The sequence below is a fragment of the Peromyscus eremicus genome, chromosome 9 (assembly GCF_949786415.1).
Source record: "Peromyscus eremicus chromosome 9, PerEre_H2_v1, whole genome shotgun sequence".
NCBI lineage: Eukaryota > Metazoa > Chordata > Mammalia > Rodentia > Cricetidae > Peromyscus > Peromyscus eremicus.
Genome location: NC_081425.1, coordinates 60,875,150 through 60,890,124, shown reverse-complemented (window position 1 = coordinate 60,890,124; position 14,975 = coordinate 60,875,150). Strand labels below are relative to the sequence as shown.

Here is a 14,975-nt window from a genome sequence, read left to right as displayed (position 1 = left end):
TCACTTTTGTTCAGTTATCAGAGCATGTAAAATCCCTGTCCTGCATATGTTGAAATCTTGCTTTGGATGTGAGCATACCCCTAAAGGACATCTATGGAGTTGATTCGTCTAATTCGGTTTGGCTTCATTTGTGTGAGTGCTGGTGAATCTTCTCCTGCTTACTCTGTCTGCTTGTCCATGCATCTGGGTCACTGGTGCTCTGCTGTGACCTACATTTTTCTTGCCGGGAAGGAAAAACATGGAAGCAGCTCCTATAGGCCTGCTGCATTTCAGGCAAATCCCGCATGACCTTTACAGCCTTGGTGAAGAAGTGAAGATGGGTCTGTTCCCTAAGATCAGTTACTAAATGCAGATACAGTATGATGCAAAACATTAAAACTCTGGAGGTGAGGAGTGGGGTGGCTTCAGGGGAAGGCTCTGCAATGGGGGCCAGTGCGGCATGGAGTCTTCGGCATTCTAGTGAAGCCCATGGATTTAATACTTCCCATACATAAAATAAAACAGAATTGCAGAGGACTTTGCAAACTTTCAAGTGCAAGAATCAGATTTTCAAAATCATGACACGGTGATTTGAGAGCTCACTGAGCTATGCGTTTGGTAACACTCAGCAGTGGGGTTTGTGAGAATTAAAATTCTGATGCAGAGGCCAGGCAGCATATTGAGACACCCGCCACAATTTTCAAATGAAATACCTGTGACTCCTATTGGTGAGGCCACCAAGGATTGTGGCTGTAATTCCCACCTAAAGGGCATGTGGAACTTGAGCTGAAGATCCATGAAAATGAAGGACGCTTTTCCAGCCACGTTCACTGACACACAGAATCCTATTCCCGATCTCCCAAGGAGTCCGAGGGCAGAAGCAAAGGACTTGGCACCTCCAGAGAACAAGGATGGCACACATTGAGAACCAGGGGCTCTGGATTCTCCAGAATCACAAAAGGAGCAGGGCCCCTGGAACTGAAGAAGGTCTCCCGCTGAGATCAAGGCAGATCCCAGGTGTTCTCAGAACCCCCATGAAAGATGAAGGGAACCTAGTTCTGTGTCCTTGCCAAGGGACAGACTTGCCAAGGTCTGCTCTGGGGCTGGGGCCAGGGTCTTTAAGGAGTTAAAGTTTCCATCCCTGGGAACTTGGCCTTTCTCCCTGAAGAGACCAGAGTTATCAGTTCCAGGCTGCTGTGTGCTCCATCTGTGACATACCTCAGATATGATGGATTCCCCTTGTGCAACCCTGCTTGATTAGCTTGCTGCTGACCTCATCCCATCCTATGACAGCTTCCTGCTCCCTGTCCCACCCACACCCTCCTGGCAACTGTATATAAGGGGCTGCACTTCCCATTAACTTGCTTGGCATAAACCATCAGTGTATGCAGTACTTCCTGGTCCCAACTTTTCTATATTCTTTATTTTCTCATCTCTGGCCAGCCACCTTAGGGTCCTGTCACCCACGAATGACCTGCTGGTCCCAGTCAGTCACCAATATCCCCACCTACGTTAAAATACACCCACCCCCACATCATACAGATCAGTGAGATGAATGAAAAACAAAAAGAAAGAAAATCAAATGTTCCACAATGAATGATATCTTTAAAGACATTGTTTTTATTGTAAATTGTGTGTGTGTGTGTGTGTGTGTGTGTGTGTGTGTGTGTTCATGAGTATGAGTACACATATATTAGTGAGGTGTCCTCAGAGCTAGAAGAGAGCATCTGATCCCCTAGGACTGGGATTACAGACAGTTGTGAGCTAGCATGTAGGTACTGGGAATCGAACCCAGGTCCTTTGAAAGAGCAGCAGTGCTCTTAACTGATGAGCCATCTCTCTAGCCCACGCACCTACTTTCTTATCCAGTAAGAAGAGTTGTTGGGGCGGGGGGGGGGGCGGGGGGGGAAGGTGGTGCATGCCTATTTGTCTGTCTGTTTGCCATGTGTATGGTTTCCTCAGGATGCCAGAGGGGATTGGATCTCCTGGAGTTGGACTTACAGGCAGTTGTGAGCATGCCTGTGGATTTATCTTAATTAGGTTAATTGAGGTGGGGAGACCTGCTCACTGAGCATGACATCATTTCCTGGGGTGGATCCTAGGCAGTACAAAAAGAATCAAGGAAGCTGAGCAAAGGCATCTATTCATCTCCACTTCCTAATTGTGGGTAGGTGCAATCAGACCAACTGCTTCAGGCATCTGTGGCCCCGACTTCCCAAACTATGAGCTGAAATAAACCTATTCTCCCCTGAGCTGATTTTGTCAGGATAGTCTTATCACAGAAACAAGACAAGAAACTAAGGCAACACCCAAAGAGAAATGCAAATTAAAATAGCTGTAAGAAAGTGTGTTTATATTGGAAACAAACTCCTTACCTAAGGTCTTCAAATGGGTCAGCTCTGACAAGGGGTGTCTCCACTGAATGTTCAAAAAGAGCTCCTTCCGGCCCTAAACAAAGCCCAGAGATGCATCAGAACAAAATACAAGGAGTGGAATCAGCCAAATTAAACAGCCAGTCCAGCCAAGAGGCTGAGCATCCCTAATCCCAGAATCCAGGGTTTTTGATCAGTTTAACCATTGAGAGTAGAAAGTTCCAACACTGACCCCATGTGATGGGCTGCAGTCAAAACGCAAGCTCATGAAACCCACTCTAATACAGATTAGTACTTCCAAGCTATAGCCCAAGGGAATTCTCATCCCTCGGGTGTCTGTGCACAGGCAGATGTTCCAAATCTAAAACATCTGGGACCTCAAACACTCTGGATCCCAAGCATTTGGTAAGGGATGCTCAGCCTGCTGTCTGTGTTCCTTTTTGCCAAATTTGTTCATGGGTTCAAAATTCAGGGAAAAAGGGCACAACAGTTCCTGTACATGTTGAGGCCACTACGACAGCTTATCAACAGAGTGTGATTTTTTTTTTGACCCAAGTTATTGCAAACTAACAGGCTTATTTTAAAAGTAGAGAATGATATTAGTCATCAAAATGAAAAAAGAAATAACTCACATTGACATTGCATCCGTCTTTTTTTTCCAGTAATACTAAGTTGGTGTGTGTGTGTGTGTGTGCATGTGTGTGTGTGTGTGTGCATGTGTGTGTGCATGTGTGTGTGTGGGGGGGGGACAGGTGTGTCTTATGTCATTTGTTTCTAAGGCCCAGTAGAACAGTTTTAAAGAATACGCCGGGCAGTGGTGGCGCACGCCTTTAATCCCAGCACTCGGGAGGCAGAGCCAGGCGGATCTCTGTGAGTTTGAGGCCAGCCTGGACTAACAAGTGAGTTCCAGGAAAGGCGCAAAGCTACACAGAGAAACCCTGTCTCGAAAAACCAAAAAAAGAAAAAAAGAAAAAAAAAAGAATTCTAAACATCTGAAATAGCCCCCTTGTGTTTCTGGAACTAGCATATCTCTCTCAGTCCATTTATCAGAGAACTTGATCACAGGCAAGAATGTGCCCAGGGTGCGGTACAGAGATACATGGAGCAGCCGACACACTGTCATATCCTACGTTAGCTATCATTTGAGACCAGCGTTCACATTTTAAATCTGCATGCCGTGGGGCTTCATTACCTAAGTAAATGAGCAGTGTTGCTGGAAAGTCAACCTGCTGTGGTTAAAGCACAGCTCCTTATCCACCTTCAGGCAACAGGGCGGACTACGGCACATGGGGGCTAGTGCAAACCTTGTGATAAAGTCATTTGTGAAGTTCGAAGTTTGCAGGTGAGGATTCAAGCAAAGCGGCAAGGGCACAGGCGCTGAGCACGTGAGAACAAGTGGGTAATCACTGTACTGGGCACAGCGGCAACGCAAATCCATCGTTCAGGCTATATTCAAGGTATTTCCTACCTTAAGTTTTATGGGCATATGCATAGAATTTAGCAGTAGCGCTTCATCTATTACACCCACTAAGATTTATCCAGGGCTTTTGCCTGGCCTAGGTTCTGCCAGGCCAAAGCTCAGTTCCTGCCTAGGTCCCATTCATGCCTAGACTCCACCCCTGACTGGGCCCATCCCAGGTTTAGGACACACCCCTGCGTGGACCTCACCTATCACCAGGCCTACCCTCACTGTAGGCATACCCCATGCCTAGGGCACACATGGGTACCAGTTTCTGACCTAGCTTGTTTTCTATTGCTTTGATAAATGCCATGACCAAAAGCAACATGGGAGGAAAGGGTTTTCTTAGCTTACAGTTCCAGGTCCATCACAGGCAGGAACCTGGAGGCAGGAACTGAAGGAGAGACCATGGAAGAAAGCTGCTTACTGACTTGATTTCCATGGTTTACTCAGCCTGCTTTCTTACACAATCCAGGATCATCTGTCCAGGAGTGGTACTGCCGTGGTGGGCTGGGTCCTCCCACATCAATCAAGTAAATGTCCTATATTCCACATATGTTGTGGAATAATCTTTGTGTACACCATCAAGATTTGTCAATCAGATTGGTTTAATAAAAAGCTGAACAGCCAATAGCTAGGCAGGATTTTCAGGGCAGAGAGGACACTGGGAAGAAGAAGGGCAGAGTCACAAGAAGTTGCCAGACAGACAGAGAAAACAACATGGACAGTACAGAATAAAGGTAATAAAGCCACAAGACAGAAAGCAAATTAATAGAAATGGGTTAATTTAAGTTATAAGAGCTAGTTAGAAACAAGCCTAAGCTATCTGCTGAGCTTTCATAATTAACAATGAGTCTCTGTGTCATGACTTGGGAGCTGGTAGGAGAGACAGAAAAACCTGCCTGCAGACATACCTATGTGCCCACCTATTTTTTAATGAATGATAGTCATGGGAGGATCTGCAGTAAGCCTTAAGCACTAGACTGATTACAACGGTGAAGGTGGGAGACGGTTCATGGAGTAGAGTCCAACAACCATGGAGTTCATAGACAGAGCCCAGTACCGGGTGGCTTCAAGTGGCTCCATTCTTCCTGACAGGTTCCTTTTAGACTCCTCTAATACACAGAATTCAATATTAACAGTTCTATTTGAATAGGGGATGTGCACACACAGACACTTGTTAAATCACTGTATCTTTGCTGCCCAATATTTATTAAGGTCAATTCCATACATTCATTGAGCATTTGTGGACTGTCACAGGCTTTTCAGATGATGTAAAATAATTCCATTGTTCCCATCATGGCCACACTGCATGGCATCTATATAACCTCCCATTCTATTCACAATGCAAGCAATTCAAATTGCTTCTTGCCTTGAATCCCTCACTCCCCCCTTGAAAATGCTCTTTCTAAGACAGTAGTAACCTCCATGATGACATCCAAGGACAATTTCTATCTTTCCTGGACTCAAATTCTGGAACATCAGCTCTTCTGGCACCAGGAAAATGGCTACTGAGATAATCCTGCCCCCACGTTCAATCTCCACTCTCCTACTTGGGGCCTCATGGGCATTCTCATAGCTCATTTGGTGTGTGATGCTCACATGTGCTCACTCAAGGCTTCTGTTCCAAGTGTCCATGGATGCACAGTCAATAGCTGAGGTGACATCCCCATGGCTGATCCTCAACGTAAGAATTATCTGCGGGCTGCCTCTGCTGTGTGGTGTTTTCTCTTCCCCTGGGTTCTCCATCACCCACAGAACAACATTGTTACCCACCAACAAGCATCGCCTTTGATTCTTTCCCCAGATGCTTGCCACCCACCTGAACCCTGACAGAGCTTCTTATCTCAGACCTTAATTGGGAATGACCCACTTCCTCCAGAACACTGCCACCCCCTCGGCGAGCCACCACCCTACTTGGCTCTATGCTTTGATTCTTGCCTCTAAACAATCTATTTTCCCTGTAATGATTAGACTGGCCTTAAAATGTACGATGGCTTTATTGTGACTTTTCTTGGGAACTACACTTCTATCTGTCCCAATGACGTATCAAAGAAATCATTCCATCCAAGTCTAGCTTGGTGAACCACTGAGTCTACTGAAGCTATTTACAGGAGTGTGGGTAAGGGGTTAGTCCCAGGTGCATGGTTGACTCATCGACAACCACTAAGGAGTTACACCACTAAGGAGTCTCTCTTTCTAACAACTGTAAGTCATTAATCCGCCCAGTCTTGTGGGTCTCTCTCGTGGGTGACTGCAGCTGTTCTGATTTCAATGGTACCCAGAGGTCAGAGTTCTACAACATGAGTCAAGGCACACCACCGTCCAGGAAATACAATATCTTTGCATTGCACTGAAGAGAGATCCTCACTGCAGCCAGTGAGTATATGATGATGTTCTTTCTCTCTCATCATACACTGTCTGACACAAAAAACACAAAACGATTCAAACAGAGCAGCCAGGAAGTTGCTGTGACACAGGGAAGCCCAAACAGAGCAATTGCCAAACTAAATAAAAAATAAATGAGATGAGGAGACTGTGGCAACCTGACTGGCAGTACCAGGGCCCCAGAAGCTACTGAGATCCTCACATAGATGTTTGCAGAGAAAGTCACACAAAAGGGCAGGGTGCATTACATGTCAGAGCTCCTGCACTCAGGAAAAGCTGGAGTCAGTGTGAGTCAACCTGGAGGTGCACCCTTCAGCTTCCCATGTGATATCTGTGTGTCTGTGAGACCTAAGCCACTGCAGGGGAGTCCTCATTCCTTTCCGTAGAAAGATGACTGCCTGTGCCTGTGGCTTGTCAGCTGTCCATGGGGACATACCACAAAGTGTCTGTGCTTTTGGTTATGGGCCTAACAGGCATGGTGATCCAGATACATCTGTTTTCATATTTTTTTAGTGAACTCTGGACTTTCACAGGAAGTAGTGGAGAAAAGCTGCCATGAGAATTTATCTTGAAAAGTTAAGGTTGATGAAAATATCCTACTAAATTTTCTATTTAACAAAACATGGTCATAACTATAGTCACTATGAATAGATAACTTTTGGTGATAACCTTCTCAACGTACTTATAATTGCATGATGGTTTTATTTAGTTTTCCTGTGTACACCCCATCTACACTCCAACACTACCCACCTCAAATGGTAATAGTACTAAGGTTGAGGAAGCCTGAACTAGACAATAAATATAGAGAGACACCCAGAAGAGAAATCCCAGAATTGTGGAATTTTCTACAATTTGTCAGAGTTGGGTAAAGCCGAGGACACATTAGAAAGCTCAGCAAGCTCAGATCTGGTCATTCATTCCCCACTCATGGTTACTGTGGCAACAAGAACCTCCATATTGTAATGACAGGGAAGGAACACAGTTGTTAGAGGTGAGGTTCACATACCCTGGTTAGCATCACTGGAGGGAAGGGGGAGTTTGGGAGAAATTAGTGCCTGGGATGGAAGCATGGGCTCAGATTGTCTCTTAAGAGGATAGCTTGAAGGTTATGCTGGAGAATGCATTTATATGCGACTGACCAGCTGCTTCTCCCACCGACTCTGGTCAGGTCAGTGTGGGGATGAGGTTCTCAGTGTGGCCCCTGGAACTGTATCACTGACATCCCCTAGGAGCTGGTTAGAAATGGAATCTTCAGTCTTATGCCAAGCCTACTTATTGATGGTTTGGATGTGAGATGCCCTCCCAGGCTCATGAAATTCCCAGATCTCTAGGTGTTGGCACAGCTTGGAGAGGTTGTGAAGCCTTAGGAGGTTGGCCTAGCAGGAGGAGGTGGGTTGCTAGGGGCAGATCTTGATGATTATTGCTCATCTAATCTCTTGTCTGAGCTCTCTCTGTTTGCTGACACTCTGAGATGTGTAAAGCCAGTCCATCAGCTCTCTTAGCTGCACAGCAAGCATGTTCAGCCTCATGCCTTCTCTCCCACAATGGTCCGCATCTCCTGAACTGTGAGCCCAGACAAGCCTTTCCTCCATCAGGGTGCTTCTGGCAGATGCTTTGTCCCGGGAGCAAGAGAAGTAACCGATGTGCTACCCAGCCAGAGATTCCAGGGTTGAATACAATAAATACAGACATAACAACCGCCCAAAGTGGTTCTGATGTATACAGTTAACTTCCACTGCAACTGCTTATCAGGTTTCTCATCTGCTTCCCTTATAATGCCATAATCTGAAAGAAACCCAGGCTAGGGAATGGTTTATCCTCTGTGATGGATGGCTTGGGTTTGATGGAGAATCCAAGTTTCTGTTTATACTCTTTTCTCTCTCTCTCTTGTTTTTTTTTTTTGTTTTTTGTTTTTTTGTTTTGTTTTGATTTTGGTTTTTCTAGACAGGGTTTCTCAGTGTAGTTTTGGTGGCTGTCCTGGATCTCACTCTGTAGACCAGGCTGGCCTCGAACTCACAAAGATCCACCTGGCTCTGCCTCCCGAGTGCTGGGATTAAAGGCATGCACCACCACCACCTGGCTTATACTCTTTTCACTACACCCTACAGCACAATGGTACTTTCCCAAGGGCTATGCTGACTTTGCACACATTAATTTAATCCACCATCAAGAATAGACTAGTGGTACCAACTTGCTCTTACACATCAGGAGACAGACCTACTGACAACTTGCATGCAGCGAGTACAGAAATAGCATCAAGGTCAAGAAAGCCAATGTGTCCTAAACAGGTGGCCCTCGACTCATAATGGTGGTATGTTCTAATAACCATGTCATGAACTGATAATATCCCAAGTGGAAGATAACATCTACCTGACTATCAACCATGCCATCTCAACAGGACAGCCCATTGTGAGTGAGGTGGTTCAATCGTATGGGATCCAAGGACTGAGTAGGAGGTGTGGTATTGGCCACTGTAGCTCTCCAGCCATGAGGATGGGATGATGTAATGCTAGTCCAAGAAAGTAAGCACATAAAATATTCCAGTTGGTGCCTGCTAATGTGTGTCGTGTCTCCATCATTACAAGGCAGACGAGCTAAACCATCAGAAATAGAGACCATATGTACTTTGAGCCAGTGGATTCTATGTCAGATACTTAGCTACTTGCTCTTTTACTTACTAATCGGTAAGAGTGTGTGTGTGTGTGTGCGTGTGTGTGTGTGTGTGTGTGTGTGTGTGTGTGTGTGTGAGAGAGAGAGAGAGAGAGGGGGGGGGGGGGGGAAACAGGTCTCACCATTTAGCCCACATCTTGAATTCATGATCTTCTGCCTCTGTCTCCTGATGTTTGGACTGCAGGCACGTGCCTCCCCCTCCCACCCCCCACCGCCCACTGGCTTCAATTTCTTATCTTGGCTTTCCTAGTGTCTTTTAGAAAGAAAGGAAGCTGCTGCTTCCTTGGCATAGTCTGCAACATTAGCTCACCACTTTCGAGCATGCTTGGAAGTGATGCATAAATCACATAAAATTGTATATCAGGGGTTGAGTCTACTTCCTGGTAACACTGTGTGAGAGAATAATGTTACTGTTGATCTTCTGATTAGTGCAGAAACATTCCGGAAGTGGCTTAAACACACCTGTCTGCTTGTACCTCTAGACTTCCAGAAACATAGCAAGCAAGTTAACAACAGGTTCTGAAAATGTTTTTCATAGAATTTTTTATACTGAAGGTGAACCTGGTGAGAGTTCCAGTCCACTCTTGAATCAGCCAGATTCAAAAGGCTGTCTGTAGACACATGGGGGAGAAAACAGATACGAAAACCACACAGAGAGATGTGTGAGCTCTTGGCTTCAGTGACTAGAAAAGAGATAAAGGAGAAAGACGAAGGTGGGCAAAGCTGTGGGAGGAAGGCATCGTCCTTCGGACGCAAACAGAATGTCAAAGGAAATGCCGGGAAGAAACTTCAACAGCCAGACGCTGTTCCTTAGCAGAGTGCAGAGCAGAGCTATGGATGCCCTGCAGCCGGCTGTCTCCACATACCCGTGACTCGCAGTCTGCCCGTGCCGACCACCACGCCCTGCTCCTCGGCGCTGAACAGTGGCTTGCCGTTCTCAGAGCTGATCTGAAAGTGTTGGCTCTGGACTTCTACCATTTCGGCACCTGCAGGGCCAATCAGCACAGGGTGTTAGATGTTTACTGTAAGCAGCGTGGATTCCCTGTTCTCACAACTGCTGTGTCACTACGGAACCACGGGACATGACTGGCTTCCACAGGCACACTATGGCATGCATCTCCCCATCCCTACCACAATAATAATACATAAACTTGTAGAAATGGTTTGGGTGGCAGATGTAGTTAGGAGTTAAAGCCCTCAGTTTGTTAAATTTTCTTTTTCTTAAGAAAACGTGGTTTTACTTTTAGATAATTTATATATATATATATTTTCCTACCCAGAGATCCAGGGTCACTAGCATCTTGTATATATGTTATATTAATATTGACTCTTATTGAGTGAAATGTGGCATTTTGTGACAAAAAAAAATTATGGAAAGATAGGGCAACTTATGCAGTACATTCTCACTGCTTCCCACATGAGAACGAGGGAAGGCCTTGCACATGGGTCCACTCACTTCCATGAAAACAAAGTCGGGTGAGACCGAGGGTCAGGGGACTCCCGGCTCCCCACAGGCAGTGAAAAGGGGGAACAGAGCAGAGGCTGAGGAGGAAGCTGCAGTGACTGTTAAGGGTCCAGGGTCATTCAGAGACCCACCAGTCTGGCCATGAATACATTTTAACAAAGAAGAGGCTTCCTTTTACATACTGGCACCGGGTCTACAACCAGGACTAAGGATCCCCAAATGCTCCACCAGCCAAGTCAGCCACGTCAGTCAGGGGTTTGTAAAGGCAAAGGCCACTAAGTTACGGTTCTGTTGAGCAAAACAAGCTTTCCTTCACAGCAGCAGGAACAGCCGTTGACCTTATGACCTATTACCTTGTATAAACAATAGTTTTGTTGAAACTGTACAAGACCAGGCAATTACAAAAATCAACCCTTAACTTAAGCCCTTAATGTTTGGAAATTCAATTTTGCTTTATAGTTCTCTTAAGCACAGTAATTTTACAATCTTAAACATGAAGCTAGCCATCACATGACCAGAACCATATTTGTTCTGAGGTATCTCTGCAAGCCACAGCAACATGGTGCATACTCCATCCTTACACACGTCCATTGAGACATTAAGTTCTCCTTCATTTAAATTCCTGTGGATCATTTTTTACTGCTTTCCAAAATACGTTGCCTTTCAGCTTAAAAAAGTTTTGTGTGTGTGTATGTGTGTGTGTGTGTGTGTGTGTGTGTGTGTGTGTGCCTGTGCATATACAGCATGTGTGTGAGTTCCCAAAGAGGCCAGACAAGGGGATAGGATGCCCTGGGGCTGGAGTTGCAAGCAGTTGTGAGCCACTTGATACGGATGCTGGCAACCAAACACGTCCTCTGCAGGAGCAGCAAGTGCTCTTAAGCACTGAGCTGTTCTCCAGCTCCCTCAACTTTTAAACATGAAGGATTATTGCCAGCATGATCCCGGGAATGAGAAACACACTCATCTATTATGTCATTCCATTAGCTCTGTTTTTTGTTTTGTTTTTCCTAAAAGCATGCATCATGGCCCCAGTGACTTTTCCTCCCATAGCATTCTTTGCACCTGGATTCTGGAGACAATGCGGTGTGAGAATGTTCTTCTCTTTATTTGTGAGAGTGAAAATAGACTCATTTTTCTTTTCTTCCCCACAGACCCTCTTTAGCCGATCTTTCTGAACATTGCTAGTCTTGTCTTCCTGTCAAACCTAGAATTCTTGGGTGAAGGTACCTAACTGTTTCCTGGCCCATCTGTGGTACACACTGCAATGTGGGCATTTCCGTGTGGGGCTTACTGAGCACCACTGAATTTGTCCCCTTTTTATAAGGTGGTTTCTGGAACCCTTCCTGGGTTAGACTTCTCCTGGGGCTGAGGACGGTGGTCTGCCTGGGAGGATGCTGGCCAGCCTCTTGGCAAGCTCTTGCTTCTTTGTGAAGAATGAGGCATCTCCACAGACCCACTGGAGTCTCCCACCGTGCCCCAGCACTGGTACTTTCATCATTCTTTGCCTTTCTCAGATTCCAGAATTTCCCCTTCTCTGATGCAATGCTTAGCATCCAATTCTCCATGTTTGGCACTCTCCCTTCTACAAAAGCCTCAGTAGTTTAGTCTCAAAATTTGTTCTGTGACCTCTGGGATTTGGTGCTCAGAAGAGTGGGCTCCAAGTTCTAGCAGGTGCCGTCACGTGCTGGTGTGTTTTCCCATGGGCCAGTCTTAGAAAGGGCATTGGTTATTTGTCTTGTTGCTGCGACAAAATGCCTTAACAGAAGCAATTTGAAGAAGGTTTGTTCCGGTTTGCAGTTCTAGGATATTGTGGCAGGAAAGGTCTGGGGCAGGAGCAAGAGCCACTGGTCACATTGCATCAGTGGGCAGGAAGTAGAAAGTGAACAGATACATTATTATGTGACTTTAATAGAAATTGTTGTTTCTATGCAAATCACTCAGGAACCTTGCAAAAAAAAAGGGGGGGGGACCCAAGATGAAAAATGACTAGTTTCCATTCTCACAGCAGCTCTGATGTTGACCATCACAGAGCCTTTGGCCCTTCTGTTTCTGCTAATTACTGTTGGCCTTTGCTCATTAATGCCTTAACTAGATACATAAATTTCCATTTGGGTGCTATTAAACTGATAGTTATTAGATCTCAGTATGTATAGGTACCCACTATAGAGTCAAGGATTTGACTCGTGATTCAACACAAGGGGAAAATGTGAGTGCTCAAGTTATGTTTCAAGTTTAAATTACTGTACTTAAGGGATCTGTAAAAAAAAAAAAAAGCCTCTAACCTGTAAGCTCCACTTGCCCAAGGACAGATAACTTCTTGGAATGCTGGGGGCTGTTGTTCATGTAAAATAACATGGCATGTGTTTTCACTTTTGTAAACAAGGTTGGTTGCCCAGCTACACACATAGGTGAGAGGTATGTAGACAGGAAGTAGGGCAGGATGTATGCTTGCCCCCTGCTGGATGAAGGTGGGAAGTACATAACCTTGTGGATTTTTGCCTTATGAGCACCCTACTAGCCCAATTCAGCGCCATTCTCTGGGAATCCTGGGTATGGACCTGACCAGTGTTCATCGTCCTGGCCAGTGTTTAATAAAGCTTGCTTTAATTAGGTAACTGTGGATTTGGTTTTTCTCTTCACTATTTTCAGGTTTAACACTATCCCCTCTCCACGTACAAACCTTCACACTGCCCCTCTGCCTCTCAGTGCTAACTGTTCTCTATGCACAATATGAAAGTTAGAAAGTTCATGTTTTATTACTTATAAATAAGCTTGCAATTCTTTAGAAGAAACTCCATCTGTTCAACACCCTCCGTGGACTTGATATAAGATTGTTGGACTCACCCACTTTCACCCTGCCTGTGACCTCCCCTTCTGAGTTGCGAGCACTGACTGTCACATTCTGAGTTGACTGCAGAAGCAGAGATGAGTCCTGGAAAGGATTGTCAAAATTAGCAAAGTATACCTTTATGTTTGTATATAATTTACATTTATACTTTCTACATTAGATCCTTGGATCCTATACACTTGCAGCAAAAACATTTAAATAACCAGAACTATATTATGTTTAGGATATAAATGCATTGGCTTTTAAGAAAAGATTATAATAATCCTTTGAGTTTATGATGTTTGAAAATACTGCTCTTAACATGTTGATTAGTTCTCAAGGAAAATAGGTTCTAATTAGTGTTTTATCTTTGCCAAGACATTCACAGTTGTTGTCATTGTTATTTATGTTCAAGGCATTTGAGGGGGATAAATCAGAGAATGTTAGCTATTCTACAAGAAACACCACACTGCTTATTTTCAAAATGTGAAGGTTTCTCCCAATAAAAAGAGAAAGCCTAACACAGAAAAAGACAAATCTTGTAGGACTCCTCAGCTGTGTAGTCTGAAGAAGCCAGTCACTTAGAAGGTAGGGAGGATGGAGGAGGATGGAGGGGGGTGAGAGGGTGGAGGAGGTCATTAGTGGGTATGAGTTACAGTTCATCAGGGACAGGAAGATGCTGGGGAGTCCTAGGGAGCAGCAGGGACCATTGTTAACAGTGATGCACTGCATATTTCAAAGGCTAGAAGACATCGCTTTTAATGTTTCCTCAATAAAGAAAGGCTAAACTTTGGAGGAAATATGTTTGACCTCATTTAAACATTACCCAATATATGTATGCATTGGAACATCCCAGGGTACTCTTTAATATGTAAGTTTTGTGTGGGTAAGATGTCTCAGTAGATAAAAGCTTGTCATGTAAGCCTGATGACTTGACTTCAATCCCTGTTTCCCATCACAGAGGGAGAGAGACAACTTTCAAAAGTTTTGAAAAGTATGTAATGTGGGTTTCATGGTGCTTCATGAATGTGAGCTTGAGAGTGGGGTCACCATGACTGTGCAAACTCAATTCCTCAAGCTTGTGAAGTTGGCACTTTACCAACTGAACCATCCCTCAGCCCCATTACTCTTGAGGGTACTACATAGCCAGAGTCAGATGCAAGAGCACTGAATTACATTTGTGAGGAAGACATTCTTTCAGCTCATCACTGCAGATCACTGTTGAATGGCAAACTCTTCAGATGGATGACGGAGCTCACTCACTAGGATTTTATAAAGAACTGCTCCCCAGAAAAGTAGAACTAACATATTGGCACACACAGGTTTCTGAGGGGAGATTTGTTCTGCACATGTCATTGTAGGGAGTCATATTTGTTACAAACTGCTGCACAGCTCTGTTCACTTCATGGTTTCTATAATTCTATGTCGTGATTGACATTGATGCCACATTGTGAACCTTTAATATGTGATTGGTTGTCTGACTTTCTTTCTAATTGTACTCCCTGTTCTTCTTAAAGCATTCTGGAAGTGACAGCCTGATAAAATAAAACTGAGAGCTGTTCATTCTGGAAGGTCCCATTGGCTATGATCTATTTACCTGGCTTTAGTCACCGGGTCCTACTGTCTGTTGTCTTCCTAAATACAGGGAGGGATCAACCAACATGACTTGGGGAGGTGGGGAGAATAAGATCTCACATTTTAATTTATTCATGCCTGACTTTCTTACTAACAAAAACTTGTGCTAACTTTCCTTATCCTCACACAACAGTGTCCATAACACTCCTAAATGTCACTAGGGTTAATGCAAGTGTACTG

At 44.7% G+C, this 14,975-nt stretch overlaps 1 protein-coding gene across 1 annotated transcript in view; it reads right to left on the bottom strand.

Annotated features, from left to right (window-relative positions):
- The window catches only part of Sgcg (sarcoglycan gamma), a 43,159-nt gene that overhangs the window by 5,993 nt on the left and 22,191 nt on the right, over window positions 1–14,975 (bottom strand). The window contains exons 4-6 of the mRNA XM_059274382.1: window positions 13,178–13,265; window positions 9,735–9,854; window positions 2,355–2,427 (exon numbers count right to left, since the gene is read on the bottom strand). Coding sequence (XP_059130365.1) covers window positions 2,355–2,427; window positions 9,735–9,854; window positions 13,178–13,265 — 281 coding nt within the window. The remainder of the gene's footprint in view (window positions 1–2,354; window positions 2,428–9,734; window positions 9,855–13,177; window positions 13,266–14,975) is intronic.